At 38.6% G+C, this 20,909-nt stretch overlaps 1 protein-coding gene across 1 annotated transcript in view; it reads left to right on the top strand.

Annotated features, from left to right (window-relative positions):
* Positions 1-20,909, top strand: part of XPR1 (xenotropic and polytropic retrovirus receptor 1) — a 101,890-nt gene that overhangs the window by 29,728 nt on the left and 51,253 nt on the right. The window contains exons 3-7 of the mRNA XM_083358508.1: positions 7,977-8,078; positions 9,916-10,139; positions 12,545-12,694; positions 13,917-14,000; positions 15,741-15,822. Of these exons, the coding sequence (XP_083214634.1) occupies positions 7,977-8,078; positions 9,916-10,139; positions 12,545-12,694; positions 13,917-14,000; positions 15,741-15,822 (642 nt within the window). The remainder of the gene's footprint in view (positions 1-7,976; positions 8,079-9,915; positions 10,140-12,544; positions 12,695-13,916; positions 14,001-15,740; positions 15,823-20,909) is intronic.

Genomic DNA, 20,909 nt, shown 5'->3' with positions numbered 1-20,909 from the left:
CATTGAATAAAATAATATAAGAGTTGTACTAGGTGAAGAAGTTGTACAAATATGTTCAGCAGCCTCCTAAAACAAAATCTCAAAACTCTGACTTTAAGTTAATTTTTAAAAAAATATGAAATAGCATTTGAATTGTTTAAAAGGATATGAAAAGGGTTCACAATATTACATCTGACAGTGCTATTTACAGATGTACTTATTGCATAGTACATATTTTGCATGCTGAGTAGTATGAACCTAATACCAAGGTAAGATAAAAATAGGAAAGGTGTGATTTTGGAGCTATAAATATACAATGCTGTACATCTATAGTATTATCTCTTTCTCATGCCCATGTGCGCGCACACATACACACTCTCAGAGAAGGAGAGAGAGCGCTAACTTCAGCATTCCTTATTTCTGAATGATGTGAAGGCTTCTACTTGACTTGGAAAGGATATTTTTTGCTATGTTATGGAAAAGGGAAGAAATACTAAAGATTTTTTTGTCTAAAACACAAATGAAATACTTGAATTTTTTCCTCTTAAGAGTTCCAAAACAGTATTTGATTTTTTTTAAATTTATGTTACCATTTGAATAATATAAACAATAGCAACTGGTCACAAGAAGAAATGCTATCCAGATAATGAAGTGGAAATCCCATCTGCTTTGATAGAGTTAGTTTCTTTGGACCAGGACTTGGTATGCTTTTTAACACAAGTGAAGCAATCAAATCTTACTATGTATACTGTAAAATGTGGGACGGTCTTCTCAAGAGGGCACTCACCCTGTTAAATCTTTCAGAGCTGTGAAAACTGGGCTCTTTATCCAGGCTTTGAGATAGGATATATGTGAATGCAGCAAATGTGAGAGTAGGGGAGTTATGTGATGTTGTGGAACTGTACTTCAGATATGGGGTGGTGGTGTGAATTTGGTTTATTTATTCTGTTATTTAACGTTGTGAAAATTAAATTGTATTTAATTCTTATTTTTAATTCTATTTAATTCTTGGCTTTTTAACCTTGCCATACAAACTTGGAAATATCTTTTTGTCATTGTTTAAATGGTACATTAGTTCTCTGAAATAACATGCTGGATAAAAACATTCATCTTAATTATAGAGGTTTTACACAAAGACAACAGTTGTAATTTGTCCCAGCTCAATAAATCTTTTTTGATGTCATTGCATAATTTACTGTACTTATTCTGAAACAGCATGTAGTTCATATTAGTCACTACAATCCCTAAATATTTAACTTTCTGTTCAGTTTTAAAAACAGTCTTTTTAATCAAAGTCTCTTGATCTTATATACTTAGATTTTTAACCATCTTTGTTTTTTGTTACTTTAAAACCAACTAGTGTTCCAAAGTCCTTCAATTTGTTCATTAAGTGTTCAATTCCCTTCTGATAAATCTTGTAAAATCAAAAATAAATAATCAACAAAAGCCCTCAATTTATAAGCCTTTGTTTTTAATTTCCAATCCCTTTATTTTCTCACCCTAATATCTTTGTTCAGCAACACCAAAACCAAGATAAAAAGCAATGGGGACAAAGGACATCCTTCTCCTTTCCCTTTTTTATTGCACCATTAACAATAATATGTGCCTTTATGAATTGTATATATTGACTTAATATTCTAAAACTTTAAACACGACCAATTCAAATTGTCAAAAGCTTTCTCTGCATCCAGCAAAATCAATACAGCTTGCTTTTCATTCTGTTGTTGTAAGTACTCTCCTGAATCCAATGCAGTTCTCATGTTGTCTCTTAGTTGTCTTTTATGTAAAAGCCCACAATCTTCTTTAGTCTGTCAGCCAATATAGGTAGTCCTTGACTTACAGCAATTCATTTAGTGACCATTCAAAGGTACAAGGGCACTGGAAAAAGTGACTTATGATGGTTTTTCATAGTTACAACCTTTGCAGCATTTCCATTATTAGTGATCAAAATTCAGATGCTTGGCAATTGGTTCATAATTATGACTGTTTTAGTGTTCCAGTGTCATGTGATCACCTTGGTAGCCCATCAGGACATGGTGCATGTCCTAATTTAATCTTTTTATACCTTCTGATATTCAAAAGTTATTATGGGGCTATTTATTATTTGGTTCTAAGGTTGTGAGATTTTTATTCAACTTTGTATAAAAGACATGAAGTCTCCCTGGAAAAAATTGATAAATATTGGAGAAAACAGAATTTACCGAAACTCTGTCATACGGTTTTCTTAATAGCAATTGGGTTAAATGCAAACGGGCTACATCAAATTCCAGCTGAGGTGCTTAGCATTGTTGACTAACAAAAGAGTTTCAAATTCTTCTGTTATATTCTTGACTCATATGAAATTTCAAGAATTGACATAAGACATTACTGTACTGTATCTTCATGCTTGCTGTTTATTTTTTGCATGCCTTTATAGGATGTCATTAAATAATTGATTTGCATAGTAAAAAATACTTGTGAACAGGAATATGGAACTAAAATCTCTATTAAAGTATCACTAAGATGGCTTTGTTACCTGTTTTCTTGCCTAGCTATTAGAAATTATTCAGCATGCATAATGAGCCATTAAAAGGCTTGATGTGGTAGAATATCACCTTACTATGCAAGTTTGAATGAGTCAGTTTAGCAGACAAATTAGAGTTAATGGTAGAAAGTAACAGCATACTAGGGGATATTGAGAATTGATCTATATGTGACTGTGCTGTGACATGCCTTCTTTATTTCTCTTGATATATTATTACTTTTTTAATGAATAAGATAATTTTGATAGCAACAAAATAGATGTAATATATATTCAACAGAAAAGTATAAATTAAACAGTTAAGTATAGTAGGCTTCCTATAAAACTTCTTAAACTTCCTATCTATAGTGTGGTTATGCCCAAATCAAATATAATGTGAAATAAAAAATGTTTTATGACTGAGCTAATTCATTTTCTCATAGTTTTCCCTAGACTTTGTTATTTGGAAGGGTGACACTGGAGAAAGAGTAAAAATATTATGTTGTCAGTGCATTCCTGTGAAGGAATTTGTTTGCACCATGAATTGTGATCTTAAAAGTGATCATTTTCCTCCTGGGTTGCTTAACAGAGTCCATAGACTCTGTGGGAGACAAGATGTCCTTTAAGATCAATGCTAAACAAAAAGCTAAAGATGTTAAACTGAGTCAAATATTAGCTTCCATGTCTTCAGAGGTAGCAGAGTATCTATGATGGTCAAAAATTTAGGGCATACATGTAATACCTTCATTTCCCTTCTCACTTCAGAAGAAGGTAGTAGTAGTAGTAGTAGTAGTAGTAGTAGTAGTAATATAATTATAATAATGATGATGATGATGATGATGATGGAAGGCACTTTGGAGGTAATCTAGTCCAACCCCCTGCTCAGGCAGGAAACCCTATACCATTTCGGACAAATGGCTGTCTAATCTTTTCTTAAAAACTTCCAGTGTTAGAGCATTCACAGCTTCTGGAGGCAGGTTGTTCCACTGATTAATTGTTCTAACTGTCAGGAAGTTTCTCTTTAGTTCTAGGTTGCTTCTCTCCTTGATTAGTTTCCATCCACTGCTTCTTGTCCTGCCTTTGGGTGCTTTGGAGAATAGCTTGAGTCCCTCCTCTGTGGCAGCCCCTGAGATATTGGAACACTGCTATCATGTCCCCCCTCGTCCTTCTCTTCATTTAACTAGACATACCCAATTCCAGCAGCCGTTCCTTATATGTTTTAGTCTCCAGTCCCCTAATCATCTTTATTGCTCTTCTCTGTACACTTTCTAGAGTCTCAACATCTTTTTTACATCATGGTGACCAAAAATGGATGCAGTATTCCAAGTGTGGCCTTACCAAGGCATTGTAAAGTGGTATTAATACTTCACGTGATCTTGATTCTATTCCTCTGTTAATGCAGCCTAGCACTGTGGTGGGTTTTTTTTGCAGCTGCACCACACTGCTGGCTCATATTTAAGTGATTGTACACTAGGACTCCGAGATCCCTCTCACAGTTACTACTATTGAACAAGGTACCCCCTATACTATACCTGTAGTATAGGTCTTGCAGTTTAGTCCTGAACCAAAATAGAAAAATTCCTTGGCGAAAGTTGAATTACTAGCTGAAACAATAGCAGTCAGGAGTCAATTATTCCAATGTGTTTTCAAAACATCTGAAAGTATTGACTTCTATTCTCTTTTAACAAGATATTGATATTAGGTGACATGGTTTGCTCAGATTTGATGTGTGTTAGCTTTTCTGTAGTTTGAAGACAGTTTTGTACGCTTATAAGTTATAACTATTAGAGATTTTGGATAAAATAGCTCTTGCTTTGGTTGCGAGTAATTATACTGAAAATTGAACAAGCATAGTAATATTTGAGTAACAATATTCTGCATATGTTAAATATATCCATTTGATTATTCATGAAAATATGAATAGAGAAATAAAAGTCTTAATCAAATTAAGAAGGGGGAGGAATTTGGCAGAAGTTCAAGATTTTGTTTTTCGTTAAAGGTTCCAGCCTGGCTAAACTAATATCTTTGCAAATATGCTGAGGTTAGTTGCCGTTTAGAGCCTACTTTTGTATTTGTAACAATAGGACTGGACAGAGTGTCTCTTCAAAACATTTTTTCCCTCCCAGTTGTGAAATGAACTTTTCAAATTAATGCTGCATTTCTGAGAAATGTTTCTCCTTTGCGCTTTGTTTTTCCAAAACCTTTTTTTCATTCAGATAAGGATGTAGTTTTATTGTAGAATTGTGAATCTTTAGAACTAGTGTAATATAATTTTCCTTTTTAAGGAAATGTTATTTTCTTCAGTTATTTTTCTAATATTACAGTTTGAACATGTTTTCCAAAATGAGATAAGTAATCAAACTCCTGTGTTATAATCCAGTTGAATGTTTGCTTCAGAGCTTCTTCTAATTCATTTGAGTTAGTATGCAGAGTTGCTTTTTAATAATTTGGTAAGTATCAAGTCGCTGCTTGGAGCTTTCCCATCTTTAACAAATTAATTAGTTTAATAATTTCCAAATGAGAAAGTGAAGGAGTATCAACACTTTGGGCTATATCTTTATCCCACAGACTAGCACATGGTAGCATAGCAATGAAGAGCTTGGAAACGGTGTTCAGATTGTGTATGTCCATAATTGTAAAGATCAGAATAGCACAAGCACTAGTTTCCTTGTGATACTGTATGTAAGCAAAAGTTGGACTTTGAAGAAGCAAGATAGAGTATTAAAGCTTTTGAACCTGGATGTTACAGAATTCTCCTGAGGATACATACCATAGATAGCCAAGAAACAAATATATCATAGACCATATCAATCCAAAGTTCTCACTCAGGGTATAAAGTATCTGGCTCAGTTTGCTACATTTTGGACACATCATGCAAATATTAGGTTTTCTTGAGCAGTCTCTAATGTTGGGACAGATGGATGCAAAGAGAAAAAGAGGATGACCATCAGTAAGGTGGATGGGCTCAATTGCAGCAGCTCTGGGTGCAACTTTGTAAGATCTGAAGCACCAGGTTAAGGACAGATCATTCTGGGGAAAAATATTGCTAAGACTTAATACCAACTTGATATAATATAATTGATAGAAGGTAAGAGAAGGGGAACATAGAGGAGTATAGCTGATAAATTATTAGTTGCAAGTGTGTGCTTACTAGGTGGACTCCGATGCCAGAGGGATGTTCTCAAAATATATATTTTAATGATATCCTTTACATACTTTAGCCATAAAATGCAAGGCAAAATATGTTAGCATACTATAAACACAAATCAATTAAAAAGATACTGATAAAATTAAGAAATCAACAGCAGCTACAGAAGAGACTGGACAAACATTTGTCAAATGGTATGGGGTTTCTTGCTTGAGCTCCAAGGTCCCTTCTAACTATTATTATTGTTGTTATTGTTGTTGATGATTAAAATGCATTTCAGCATACTAATATCAGTCTAAAGATCAAAAGTTCATCTTAATATGAACTTAGGAGGCTGCCTTTACAAAACGATGTAAAATGAAGCTAGTTTAGCTTCTGTTGACAAGAAGTGCTTCCAGAGCTTGAAAGCAACAAATGATAAGACTATTTCCAGATACAGCATAAATGATTTTACATCTATTACATTCTTGCCACCACTCAGTGCTCTGCTTTCTTTCCCCTTAGTGACAGCATACATTTTATGCTTATTCTGTGTCAACTTTCAGCCCATCAAGGGGGTTGGGTTGGATTGGAATGCTATCAGAACAAATTTGACAAATGCGAAACGTTTAGGGAAGCTTGATTGCACTGCCACTATCTTGTTGTGCTCAATAAGATTAGGGAACAGTTAATTCCTCTGGTGTTTCTACTACTACAATTCCTCATGTTGTTTCCTTGTCAGTTTCAAATCCTTTACCACCTCTTCAAAACCATCCTGAAGCCATCATATTAGTTTCTATTCAAGCCCTCCTATTCTTCTCAGCAATAAGTACAGTGGCTAGCAGTTTTGACATTTGAAGTCCACTCTTTCTCTGTGGGGAAAGCTGATGTGGGTACTGACCTTTAGACCCTGAATGTTTTGAGACTAGCTTATCAGAAGGATTGCCTGCATCCATTAGAGTCAGCCTTGGCTTTATAATTAATACTTGAGGACCTGCCCTTTGACCCATTGATAACGGGAGATTTGCAAGGCTTTTTTGTAGTCATAGACTGCCTTCTCCACTCAAAATTAAAGAGCTGTTACTTTGAAAATTTCAGATACACATTTAGCTATTTATTTCACAGTACTTCTTACTAATTGCTCTGATAAATTTTTATTATAATCTTTTAAGGTGTGTATAATATGACATTAAATTGATGGTATCTATTATGTTTTATGATTAATTGAAATACTGTGCATTTTCTTGAGAGGGAAGCATAATCGTTCCTTGAAATAGTGTTTATTCATTTGTTAGGCAGCAGCCTTATAAACTATTTGCCTGGGAATAGGTTCCTTTAAATTCAGTAGAATGTATTCCTGAGTAGACATCAATCATATTGCATAGATTCTAAATTCCACCAGTGGCAGATACAGTAGCAATAAATCAGAGGTCATGGTTTAGAGGTTTGTTTTCAATTACAAGAGAGGAAAATTTGTATTGTGCTAGTTAAGGTGTCCTAGTTAAATATTAAATAGTATAGTATCCATTTTATCAAAATGTTTAAGCCATTTCAATATATATCAAATTTGTTTTTCCTCTGTGAACACGTTTTTCACCCTTATTGCAAAAATTATATAAACTTAGCTTGACAACATCTTGTTTCCTGCTGTATGAGATGTTTGCAATAGTAACTTGATCAGATTTGTATAATTTTTAAATTTCCCCCTGGAAATAAATTGTAAAACACATCCTAAATAGCTTAACCATAGCTTTGAAATGGAGATATATATATATATAATATCTCTGTGTTGTATTATGCATTGATACAGTAATAGAAATGAAAATAACCCGGTTTAATTAATGCTTAAATGATAACGGCTTTGTAAATTTAAGTAACAAGATATGGTACTGTTCTAATTGCTTATTGAGATGCTATAATTTATGATTGTATAATTGTGACAATGGAAAAACCCTTGAATAATTTGCAGAATAAAAAGAAAAGAAATACAATGCTCACCTACTAGAGTGGTTATCTCAATTACAAATTGCAATTTGTTCTTCTATTGACAAATATTCTGGTCTCTATTATTAAAACAAATAAAGGAGAAAATTTTTCCACAACAATTATTGTATTGCCAACTCCTTGATTTTTAATGGGCACTGTTAAATAATTGTAATAAAAAACTAAAAGAAATACCCATTAACATTTCAAGGGATTTTTTTCTTCTTCAAGGAATCTAATGATTTAATTTTTGTCAGTGTTGTTGATTCCAAGAAATGACTTGCCTCTAGAAAAAAGATTACATAGATATTAATTGAGAAAACTAAGATTAATATCAGAATGGATTTTAAGAAACGTTTTATAAACTATTTTTTTCTATCTCCCCAGTCACAGATGAAGATACTGTAAAGAGATATTTTGCCAAGTTTGAAGAAAAGTTTTTCCAAACTTGTGAGAAGGAGCTTGCCAAAATCAACACTTTTTATTCAGGTAAGACATATATTGGTCTATCAGATTCCTATCAAGGCAATGTACCATGTTCTGCAGGTGTTTGTCTTATCTTACCCTATTTAAGAAGCTCCTTTTACTCTGCCAGGAACAAGGCAAGAATATACAGCTTTGGTCAGTAGAATAAACTAAGCTCACAGTCTTTAACCAAAGCATGTTTTAAGTTAGCTAGAATTTTCCTAAAGTGGAATATTATGATGTATTTAGCATAAAACTAAATTTCTGATTAGCTTTCAGCCATCCTAATACGAGAATAAGGAATGGCTGAACCTCAAGGAGTATGTTTCTTATCCTAAATAATTATTTTTGTTATATCTTTAAAAAGATGCTATATTGCAGCAATGTCAAACTCAAGGCCCACAGGCCAGATCCGGGCCTGTGACAGGCCCAGATCCAGCCTGCAGGCTGCCCGAGAGACAGCAAGGGACCAGCCTCATCGCCCAGGCCCTGGCCCAGCCCAGCGGCCCTAGGCATGCACACAGGTGGCAAGCACAAAAGGGCTGGCAGTGCCTGACAGCAGCTGCAGCCTACCACCCCTCAGAGGCCCATAGGCCGGCACACCCTGGGATCCCATATAGCCCGCACAGTGCAGGTGGGTCAAGTGCTGTGCCAAGTACAGGATGCAAAGATGGACGATGGGCCGCTCAGCTGGTCACCATCACTGCCATGCTGTGGCCCCTGTGCGCTCATCCCCCACCGTTCAACTTCATCCTCCACCTCTGCCACACACACAGGACGAGCCTCCCACCCATCACCACACCCCTGACAACTCTGGTAAATGGGAGGGGTGGGAAGCTCTTCTGCTCTGCCTGAGCTTAGCCCCAGAGCTGCCCCACATGCAGCTGAGTGCCCCCCAGGAAGTGGTGCCAGACCAAGTCATGGGGTCCCAGCACACCAGGAGCTTGAGGACCAGGCCTGGCACCCATGCCCCGCCACCCAGGCCCCACATAGCCCACACTGCTGTCGGGGGGGCACCTGGCCAAAGAGGGACAGCAAGGCTCCTCTGGTGGACCAGGCCCCAGCGTCTGCCCCCTAGACCGGAGACCCATGAATCCCCCCCACATAGCCCCCCCCAATGCAAGCGATGTTGAGCCAGCCATACCTACCTGGCCCCCGAGGGCAACCACAGTGTTGATGCAGCCAATGAAATCGAGTTTGACACCCTTATTATATTGCGTTGCACTGAAAATGCTAGATTTTTTTATGGATGCCCATTATGTGAAATAATAGTTATAATATGTTTAAAAAATTTTTTATGGCATACAGTCTTGGATTGAAATCCTTTTGTAGTCCTTTTTAATCTGTCTGTCTCTTTGCATGTCTGTCTGTCTGTCTATCTGTATCCTGCTTTTATTATTTTTATAAATTACTTAAGATGGAGATCACACCTAATACTACTTCCTCCTCCTATTTTCCTCACAGCAACAATCCTGTGAGTTGGGCTGAGAGTCAGCAACTGACCCAAAGTCATAATAAAGTTTCCCTTAAGTTGCAATCATGTATTTATTTATTTATTTATTCATGTATTTATTCACTTAAAGTTGTATGTTTACAAGATTCTTTACTAGATATACTTGCATTATTCATTATGAATTAGTTATCCCATCCCCAGTGTAGCTAGATGAACCTCACCAACATCATCTTATAGGGGGGGGGGAATCAAATGACAACTGGATTTTCTTTAGTTCAGCATCCTTCTGTGCTATAATATATTGGCTGTTGACCTGCTCCTTTTGGGGAACAGCAACATGATCCATGTTACTTGTGTTGAGCTTACTTAATATAACACGTGAATATATTCTGTATTTTCATTCCATAGAAAAACTGGCAGAAGCTCAGCGGAGATTTGCTACGCTACAGAATGAATTGCAGTCAACTTTGGACGCACAAAAGGAAACCATTGGTCTTACTACCCTGCGGCAACGAAAAATGCCTGTCTTCCATCTGTCTCATGAGGAACGAGTTCAGCATAGGAACATCAAAGATCTGAAACTGGCCTTCAGTGAGTTCTACCTCAGCCTCATCTTACTGCAGAATTATCAGGTATTGATGATATCATTAAAGGATGTTTCTAGTGATTAAGGTGGGATTAATCGTGATTAGAGTGAGATTTGCTGGAATTTTTGCAACCACTACTTTTTATCTGGTTCAGCATATATAGCTATTGGTTATATGAAGTGTTTTGAGCCCACAAGTAATTTCCAATGTGCCATTTCACTCATTAGATCAGTTCAGAAACATTTTCTTTTTTCTGCTTTAAATTTACCTGATGACTAGCAAAATATTCTTTTGCTTCCAACCAAGATTTGGAAAAACTAGGTATTAGGCTAATTTTGCAGTTGCTATCTGGAATAATACGAAACATGTTATGGGGACATGCATCTTCTTGGCCACAGGTTGCCTTGTTCTGTTGTAGACACAGAAACATCTGCATTGGCACAAAAACATTGAGCTGGCTTATAACGGGTGTGAAAAAATCTTGTGGTTGCTGATAATTGAATATCTCTTCCTAGCAATGGTACATACAAAGTCTCTAGTGCATGCTAAAAATTTCTTTGAATTAAAGAGATTGGCTTTCTATCAAGAGACCATCATTTACATAACTAGTTAATTTGTCCTTTACCCTCTAGCACTAGTTAGTTACCACATCTTTATTTGACAAAAAGGGGAAAAAATCATCAGTGTCCAAATAAATATTCTGGGGAGAGAGAGGTTGAGGAAAAGCTCTATGATCTTTTATGTCTGGTAATATTCCATACCATATGGATTGTTTGGGAAGCAGTTACCTTTTTATTTTCTCTTCTCACAGAATTCCTACAGTTTAATGTTCTTCATGATTAACTCTTTATTGCTCAAAATATATAATTGGAATAGAAAGATTCTGGCAAGAATGCAACAGCGTGATGTAGTACTAAACTTGTCAAACACTTAATGTTGCTGAGGTTTGTCAGAAATTGTAATTATTCCCAGAGCAATCAAAGTTATTCAACCCAGAATTAAAAACCTATGCCTGAAATTGTGACTTAATTTTTTTTCCATTTAGGCTTGTTAACAAGGTATAGCTCTCGTGGGAGCAGGGAGGCAGATTGCTGGGTTTCTTCAGGAGAGAATAATTAGAATTTCTTATTAAAGATAATATATATCATTAATATATTAGCTTCCTCTTCCCATCTCCAAATTGTTTCCGTGCCTTTCTATCCTACTGAGCTCCATTACGAAATCACTCCAGGCATGATTTAATTGAAAATAATTTCAGTAGAGCTTTTGTAACTTTTCCTGTAAGCACCATATTTTGATTCTGTTCTTTGTTTCGTTTTAGATTTGGAAATGAATTTACCAGCCTAGCCTAAATGAGATCATTTTCCAAATAATATTATCTTTTGGATGTTCAAAAGGACATCCAAAGGGAGCTTTTCCCTCCTATCTTACATGATTTCCCCCTTTTTCTTTTTTTAAATTTAGCTTGATTTTGAGTAAATATTTTACTTTACCATATAGTTTTGTTTCTACAACAGGTTAGGTTTCTTTTTTAAATTATATATTAGTATATAATAATTATACAGTGATATAGTTCACTGTTTTATATATAATGGCACAAACTATTGAGTTTTTCTTAAATTTAATTGCACTGTTTTTAAAAATTAAATAAATACAAATATACACACATATACTCGGTGTTATCTTTAAAATAAATTACACCTTAAAATAAGTCACACTTTTCCATGTACCTGGTGATTAAATGTAATATAATGTGCCATAGGCTTAAAATAACAATAGATTTTTCTATTAGTGTTTTAATTAATTCCCATGTATTACAATGAGTTAAAAACAAATGAAGATTTCCATATACTTCATTTTTAATTCTTTGTTTTTTTCTGAGAATCCCACAACTTTCTTCTTTGAATATTCATTTTCTCCGATAATTATTCCCAGTAAATAGCACTTTATTTGCCAGGTGTTCTAAAATGTGTTCAGCGGTCAGTGAATTGGGAATGTCAGCTTGTTTCAAATCCACTGTTTTTGTCTGTATGAAGTCTGTATGAAGTATGGAGTTACTGTTAGTGACAATCAATTTTATGCATCACTATGTATAAAACTGAAAGTCAACCAAATGTGGATTACAAGCAGACTTCAGCTCTGGCATTTTAATGTAAACATGCAATTGACAAGATGAGGTTACTTCTTTAGCAGCAGTATAGTATGAGGGAATATATGATTTTTCAAAGCTAGCTATGTTAATTTTTTATTAATTTTAAAGAAAAACAATACTGGCTATATCATCATGGATAGAAAAATGTAACATGTTTCTTTTAAAAAAAAGGAAAAGATTTTATAGTTTCATCCTCCAGGTGATTTATTTCCCTTTCCAATTCCCTGATATCAAACAAAAGGATAATATGCGCAAAAACCAAGCAAATAACATGGTTGTGTTTTATCTTTATCTTTAGAATCTAAATTTCACAGGGTTTCGTAAGATTTTGAAGAAACATGATAAGATCCTGGAGACACCACGAGGTGCTGATTGGAGAGTGGCTCATGTTGAAGTGGCTCCTTTCTATACTTGCAAGAAAATCAACCAGCTCATCTCTGAAACAGAAGTATAGTATACTACTTAAGGGATGGTTCTAGAATTTACTCTTCCAAAATGGGCCAGTATTGGTTCATGTTACATTATTTGTAGAAATGAATTGCCTAATACACTACTGACTACTTTTGATGTTTATTTATAATTGTGTAGAAATTAAAATCCTACTAAATAAAGTCATTTTAGTACAAGTTGTATTTGACTTACAACCACTTGTTCTGTGAGCGTTCAAAATTTTAGCACTGCTAAACGAAGGGACTAGTCACTATTTCCAACGTTACAGCTGTTCCTTTGCCCCCATGGTCAATTGATCGAACTTTGGAGACTTGGCAGCCTGTCCACGTTTACAACCACAGGGCTTTCTCTGACCGCCTGTCTCCCACATCAATACATTTTTGCCTTCCCCTGCAGTCTGCAGCCCTTGATGCCCTAACGAAGCTTTGCCACCTTCTTCCTCCTGCTGCTGACCAAGCACACCAGGTCTGGCCCTTGGAAGGCAGCTGCTAGCTGCATAAGGGTTTCTTCCCTAGGTCGTGCACAGCCTTTTCCTAGTGATACGTGGAGAAGGATGTGGCCAGCAGCTCCTCACAAAGGGATAGACCAAGCATGCTTCATCGGCATCAGGAGGAGGGAGACGGCAAAGCTAAGCTGGAGTGCAGGGTGATAGGGTGAGGGTGTCAATGACTGAGACCAGGCTAAGGTGGCTGCAGCTTCCCTGGGACGAGAGACTCTTGTGCTGGTGGAACTAGGCTTTGTGCTCTGCAGCGGCTCATGGGCTTCTAATGCAGCCCCAGAGTCTGAGGACCCCACAAAGCCCTTTTTCATGGCTGTGCTGAAGCTGGGTTTCATGCTGCACTGTGGCTTGGGCTTCTTGCAGCCCCAGAGCTGCAGAACACCAAGAAACCCCTTTGAATCACACTGTTGGACTGGGCTGGAGTTGGGTTTTGTGCTGCAGCTCAGGGGCTTCTTGCAACCCCAGCGCTGTGGTGCATGCCAAAAAGCACCTGAGCTCCAGTATATTCTTTTCCCAGCATTCCTATGGTTAGATATATGCATGCATGTAGCCTCTACCCTCTATCCCTGGCCTCCCTGAGCTTGCACCGCAATGCAGAACCCACTCTTCAACTTGTGCATGGCCTGTGCCAGACCTTTCAGTGCCTCCCCTACCCTTTACCTCCCCTGTGTATCTGTGTATATAAAAACTTTTAGTTATAACTTTTTATCCATGTTTTTAGGCAGTGGTAACCAATGAACTGGAAGATGGAGACCGACAGAAAGCCATGAAACGATTGCGTGTCCCACCACTAGGCGCAGCACAGGTGATGGAAATATAAGAAATCCTTCACTGTATTTCCTTGGATAAATGGACATCATTTAAGAGTTGGCATCAAATTCATATCTTGAATTATCTTTTACTTTGTAACATCCACTTCAGAAATCTTGGAAGTAGACAGTGCATTAATACGTAATGGCAGAATAGAAAGGATGCTAGAATAAAAAAGTTCATGTGTACTCAGCTCAGCCCTGTTATTCATTCCAGTTCCAGTTAATTATTTTGTTATTTTCCTCTACTGTTTATTCCTGTGAAAAGTCTTGGGCAAATACCTCTGTAAGACAGCAACAGTAAGAGAAAAACAGAAGATTTTATATAGCTAAGTCATTCTTAGAGATTTTAGTCATTCATTTTAAGCAAAATATTCTTTTAGTCCATGGCTTTTGTTTATGTCTGCTGAGGCCAATTGAGCCACCTTCCTTTCCCAACACTGGTTCCTTTTTCCAGTCAGCATTGTCTTAATTGCCTAACTGCTGCTTTGATTTTGATTAGACTCTGGCCCTAGCACCTTTACAGCTGCAGGGCAGCTTCTCCATTCAAGAAAGCCTTTTCAGTAGTAGCATTGACACAACCATGTCATGAGAGCCGAATAGTTTCTTGACATTAAATCGTTATCATGCTTTATCATCACCAGTACTTGGCATCAAATGCTCTGCATAGCAGTGTCAGCACTAAAAAAAATGATACCTGCCTCAGGCCAGTCACAACTGAGCAATTACCTAATCCTTATTCCATTCAACAATGATTATGTGGATAAGCCTGCCACAGAAGAAATGACTATTGATTACAGTTACCCCACTTGTTCTACTGATTAAGGGACCAGGCTAAAAACCGGGAGACTTTGAGTTCTAATCCCATTTTAGACATGAAACTCGACTGGGTGACTTTGGGCCAGTCACTCTTTCTCGGCCCAACTCACCTCCTAGGGTGGTTGTTGTGGTGAAAGTAGGAGGGGGAAGGAATATTAGGTATGCTTGCCACCGCAAGTTATTTATAAAAATAGTAAAAGCAGGATATAAATAAATAGCAATGAGCAGTAATTATATTGTTATTATTAGTAATAATGGGATATAACTAGTACTGTGCTAAGGCCCACACAACCTGTCTTGAACTATTTAATTCCCTCCCTGGTGTTATGAAAACCCCTTTTTGGCCACTTATTTATGTATTATTGCTTACATCCACATATAATAGCTTTGCAGTATTTTACAAAGCAGCATTATAATACAATCTTCTCAATATTTATTTGTACTTTAGAATAAATAAATGGCTATAGCATTTGTAAGGCTTCAGTATGTCTCCTTAAATTATTTACATCCATAAAAACGCCAAAAGTGTTGCCATTTGCTCCAATAATAGCATTTTTTTCTCACTGGAAGAAGCAGCAGCTCAGACACAAACCTTAAGAAAAAATTACTGCGGAAGGAAAGCCTTAATCTCCTACACCCCCTTCCTCAGTATTGCTTTGCCAGCAGGATAGTTCCTTCTGAGTAAGAGTAAAAGTTCAGGAGATTTAGTCTCATATCCTCACCATACACAGTTTAGGTCTAAGATTAACTTTCATTAATAAGCACGGCAGGTATATAAATGAATTCAGTTGGCAGAAAGGGATTCCATAACTGGTTTGCTTGCAAACTGATATATCAATAAGCTTGATAATATCAGCACAATCTTTTAAAAACTTAGACAGAGATTTTATATAAAAACTGCTCTGTTCCCTCTGCAGCCTGCACCAGCATGGACTACGTTCAGAGTCGGGTTGTTCTGTGGAATATTCATTGTGCTCAATATCACCCTCATACTTTCAGGTTAGTGTTCAATAAGTAAACTTTAATTGGATTCAGGATTGTGTGTGTGTGTGTGTGTGTGTGTGTGTGTGTGTGTGTAATTTTAATGTTACCATAGGATGAGTTTTAAATCAAGTCTCTTCAAAAGCTAAATAAAGGTATTAAACTCACAATGATATTTTGAATAACCTTTTTTTCCCCAGACAGAATGATTGACCCTGTACAAACAATGAAACTGAGTTCTGTCATAACATTCAGCTGCTTTCATACCTCAAATGTAAACTAGCCTTAAGCCAGGGAATCTCAAAACTTGCAATACTGTAACCTTTTAAAATGAATGTCACAACCCTCCATGAGTAAAGTGAATGCTGTTGTTGGGATTAGGCTTGCACAAAAAATAAATATACCATATAGTTTTAATAATTAATAATTAAATAATATACCAGTTTACACCTTCACAGAGCCTTACAATTTTATAAATGTATAACAATTTATAATCATAATTTTTCATATGAATTTATTTTCACATAATTCCTAAAATCTCTCCTTTATTTATTTTATTTTGAAGATATTCTTATTCACTAGAGTTAGGAGGAAAAAATAAAAAGTTATCCTTGCCTTAAATCAGTTTTTCTTAAACTGGTCTTAGATGCTACAGCATGCAAAACACTGGCGAGCTGAAAGTTGCTTTTTGTGCTCTTTCTCCTATAGCAGCCACAATACAATAAGTCAGCACTCATTCTCCCTTCCCATCGCCTCTCTCCATCAAGTCAGATGATTAGAGCTTTGCTTAGAAGTCTAGTGCCCTCCAGACATGATTACTTCTCCTTTGATCAAGCCGCCTAAGAAAGTTAGCAGGCACAGAGGTAGAGAAGGCAGACACAAACAGAGGAAGAGATAGGGTATAGGTACGACTGTTCCAAATAGGTGCAAGTTGTGCATTGCAAAAGCATGACAGGTGGGCTCCAGATGGTTGTAGAAGCAACATCAATGAAAAGAGGGGGAGCAGATTAATTCATCTTGTAGTCCCTGAGTAGAAATAGGCTGGAAATGTTGCAGGGGGAGGGGGAACAAAAGGGTAAGCCTTCTGTCTCTTCCTGGTTTTTCCACATCCTTTGTAATACCTTGTGTGGCATCAGCAAAAAAAGGTGGAGTGGTGGATAGGGCCTCCTGCACAGGCTATATAGCCCAGGCAATGGAAGAGACAGGGCTGCTGAGGTGTGGCAAAACAGTTTTTGCACAAAGGTACCTTACAAGTTAGTAGCAGTTCTGGGTAAAAGATGCAGATAAAGAGATCAATACAGAAATTATGTGTATCTCTGCCATAAGGAGAGGAGGAGGAACAGGCAAAAAAAAAAAGGAAAGAGGATCCCCCATCAATCACTTATGCAAATCATTAAGCTGAATTGTATTTTAAAAAACCCCTTCTCTCAAAAATGTGAGGGGCAAAGCTTTCTTATGCCATTGAATTGTGGACTAACAGAGTGGGCTTGCTCCTAGATTTCAGTATGAGAGTGTTGCTCCATATATTTGCCACTGTATTGGGAAAATAAAATTTACAAAACCTGCCAATGAAGAATTTTTAATGCAGTATATAAAAATGTTAGTACTCTAGAATAATTAAAAAACAATATTCAAAAAAGTAAAGGAATTGGATGTTCAGTATAGTTTTCCTAAAGTAGTAATTCCATTTTTCAAATACCGCATCTTTAATTTCCTCTCTACAAATGGGCTTTTAAAATGTTTTTTTAATTTAACTTTTCAAACTATTATAGTTTGCTTATTTCAATTCTGGATGTCCTTAGAACAATCTGTGTGTTTGTATTCAATTGCTAATTTGAAAGTAAAAAAACACAAGTCTTTTGATGGCTGAGAATATATTGTAGTATAAATGAGGGTTGCGGTGTTGTATCATAATCTCATTCCTAAACAGCTTGTAAAATTTGGTTGTAAATAGTGGATTGGGAGTGGCCTTTGGATCAATCCAATGTAATAGTACAATAAAGCCCTCAATTCAACCAAGTAATGCTGGAGACCGATACTGATTAGAATCAGATGGCATTAAAATATGATGGATATTTTGCCCATAAATAAAATGCATGTAATATTTATTTATTTATTTATTTAAATTTATATGCCGCCCTTCTCCCTGAGGACTCAGGGCGGCTCACAACAATAAAAATTAAAAAACAGGATGAAAAGTTTTTAAAAAGAATTAAACAATAAATACAATAATTACATGATAATTTTAAAAAACCGATAAAAGCCTTATTAAAAACCATAGTCAGTCCAGACCAGCTTGTTGGAACAACCAAGTCTTCAGGTCACGGCGGAAGGACCGAAGGTCAGGGGTCATCCGCAGCTCCGGGGGTAATTCGTTCCAGAGGGTCGACCTGCCCACAGAGAAGGCTCTCCCCCTGGGGGTCGCCAGCCAGCATTGCCTGGCCGACGGCACCCTGAGGAGGCCTACTCTGTGGGAGCGAACCAGACGATGGGATGTTGACAATGGCAGCAGGTGGTCTCACAAGTACCCCGGGCCTAAGCCATGCAGGGCTTTAAAGGTTATTACCAGCACCTTGAATCGCACCCGGAGGGCAACCGGAAGCCAATGCAGCTTGCGCAGGAGTGGTGTAACATGGGAGTACCAAGATACTCCCATGAGCACCCGCCCGGCTGTATTTTGCACCAGTTGAAGCCTCCGGGTGCTCTTCAAGGGCAGCCCCATGCAAAGAGCATTGCAGTAGTCCAGGCGAGAGGTGACGGCATGAGTAACCGTGCATAGAGCATCTCGGTCCAAAAAGGGGCACAACTGGCGCACTAGGCGAACCTGTGCGAAGGCCTGCCTAGTCATGGCCGTTAAATGATCTTCCAAATTAAGCCGTGAATCCAGGAGGACTTGCCCTTTCTGAGGGGGGCAATACCTCCGCCCCATTAAAAGAGAAGGAACTAGTTGGACAACACGAGATGCCAGTATCCACAGCCACTCGGTCTTGGAGCGGTTGAGCCTGAGCCTGTTCCTTCCCGTCCAGACCCTCCAGGCACTGGGACATCATGTCAAGGGCATCACTGGGTTGGCTCGGGGTGGAGATGAATAACTGGGTGTCATCCACATATTGGTGATACCTCATCCCAAAGCCACAGATGATCTCATCCAGCAGCTTCATATAGATGTTAAACAGGAGGGGGGAGAGAACTGACCCCTGAGGCACTCCACAAGTGAGGGGCCTCGGGGTAGATCTTTGTCCCCCTGCCAATACAAACTGCGAGTGGCCCGAGAGGTAGGAGGAGAACCACCGTAAAACAGTGCCTCCCACTCCCAAACCCTCGAGCCATCGCAGCAGGATACCATGATCAATGGTATCAAAAGCCGCTGAGAAGTCAAGTAGGACCAGGACAGAGGAACAACCCCTGTCCCAGGCCCGACAGAGATCATCTACCAGTGCGACCAATGCCATTTCCGTGCTGTAACCGGGTCTGTAACCGGATTGGTACAGGTCCAGATAGTCCGCTTCCTCCAGGCATTGCGGGAACTGACGTGTCACCACACTCTCAACAACCTTTGCTACAAAGTGAAGGTTGGAGACAGGACGGTAATTGTTTACCGAGGATGGGTCCAGAGCAGGCTTCTTGAGGAGGGGCCTCACCACCGCCTCTTTCAAAGCAGAGGGGAAGACACCCTCTGTCAAAGAAGCGTTGACCATGGCCTGGAGCCAGCCCCCTGTCACCTCCCGGGCGGCCGAAACCAGCCAGGAGGGACATGGGTCCAGTAAACAAGTGGTAGCGCTCAGTTTACGCATGATCCTGTCCACATCATCCAGTCACAGGGTCAAACTCACCCCAAATGGTATCATCAAGACCTGCGCCCTCCACTCCGCCGGACTCCACCCAGTCAGAGTCCAAGCTAGTCCAGATCTGAGCAATTTTGTCCTGCAGATACTATACAAATTCCTCAGCCCTACCCTGCAAGGAGTCATCCCTCATTCCCTGATTAAACAGGGAGCGGGTCACTCTAAACAGGGTGGCTGGGTGGTTATCTGCAGACGCATTGAAAGTGGAAAAGTAAACATGCTGTGCCGCTTCCATCGCCATTAGGTAAGACTTAAGATAAGTTCTTAGCTGTGTTCAATCAGATTCGGATCCGCTGGACCTCCAACAGCTCTCTAGGTGTCTTTTCCGGTGCTTCATCTCCCGGAACCCCTCGGTGAACCAGGGGGCCACCCAGGGTCTGTGCCAGGTCAGAGGCTGCAAAGGCACAACTCGATCCAAGGCCCTGGCAGCCGCCCTCTCCCAGGCTTCAACTAAGGCCTTGGCCGAGTCGTGGGCCAGGGAGGCAGGAAATATCCCAAGCTCAATCTGGAACCTTTCAGGGTCCATCAGGCGCCTGGGGAGGAACCACCTAATCGGCTCCGCCTCCCAGCAGTGGCGGGTGGCGAACTGAAAGTCCAGTCAGAGAAGGAAGTGATCGGACCATGACTGGGGTTGGATGGCTAAGTCCCCCCTACCCAGATCATTAATCCACTGCCCAGAGATAAAAACCAGGTCCAGTGTGGGCCCTCCATTATGGGTCGGATCCTGAATTATTTGAGTCAGGTCCATGGCCGTCATGGAAGCCATGAACTCCCAGGCCAACTCAGACGCCTCACCCACGGAAGGCAGATTGAAGTCCCCCAGAACTATAAGCCTGGGGAACTCAATTGCCAACCCACACAAGACGTCAAGAAGCTTAGGCAGGACTGATGACACGCAGCTGGGAGACAGGTATGTGATCAATAGGCCCAACTGAACTCCAGCTGAATATGTTTTATGTGGACAATATATGAAAAGTTAATGAACATTATCCACACTGGTTTGCCAAAAAACAGGCTAGGGTGAAGTCTGTTGCCAAATTTTGTTCGTTCTATTTAAAATCTATGGGGCCAAGATCCACAAAATCAAGACTATGGTCATAAACCTGTTATAAAAACAACACAAACAAAATAACCAGTATTGAAATAAGTGGAAATAATTTCTGTGAGATTCTACAATTATCACTTTTTCACATCATTAAAGAAAATCCAGGTGACATCTACATACAGCTTTTTACAACATTTACCTATGAAGCAATGGAA

Source organism: Vipera ursinii (assembly GCF_947247035.1).
Source record: "Vipera ursinii genome assembly, chromosome: 3".
NCBI classification, from domain to species: domain Eukaryota; kingdom Metazoa; phylum Chordata; class Lepidosauria; order Squamata; family Viperidae; genus Vipera; species Vipera ursinii.
This window is presented reverse-complemented; position numbering and strand designations above follow the sequence as displayed.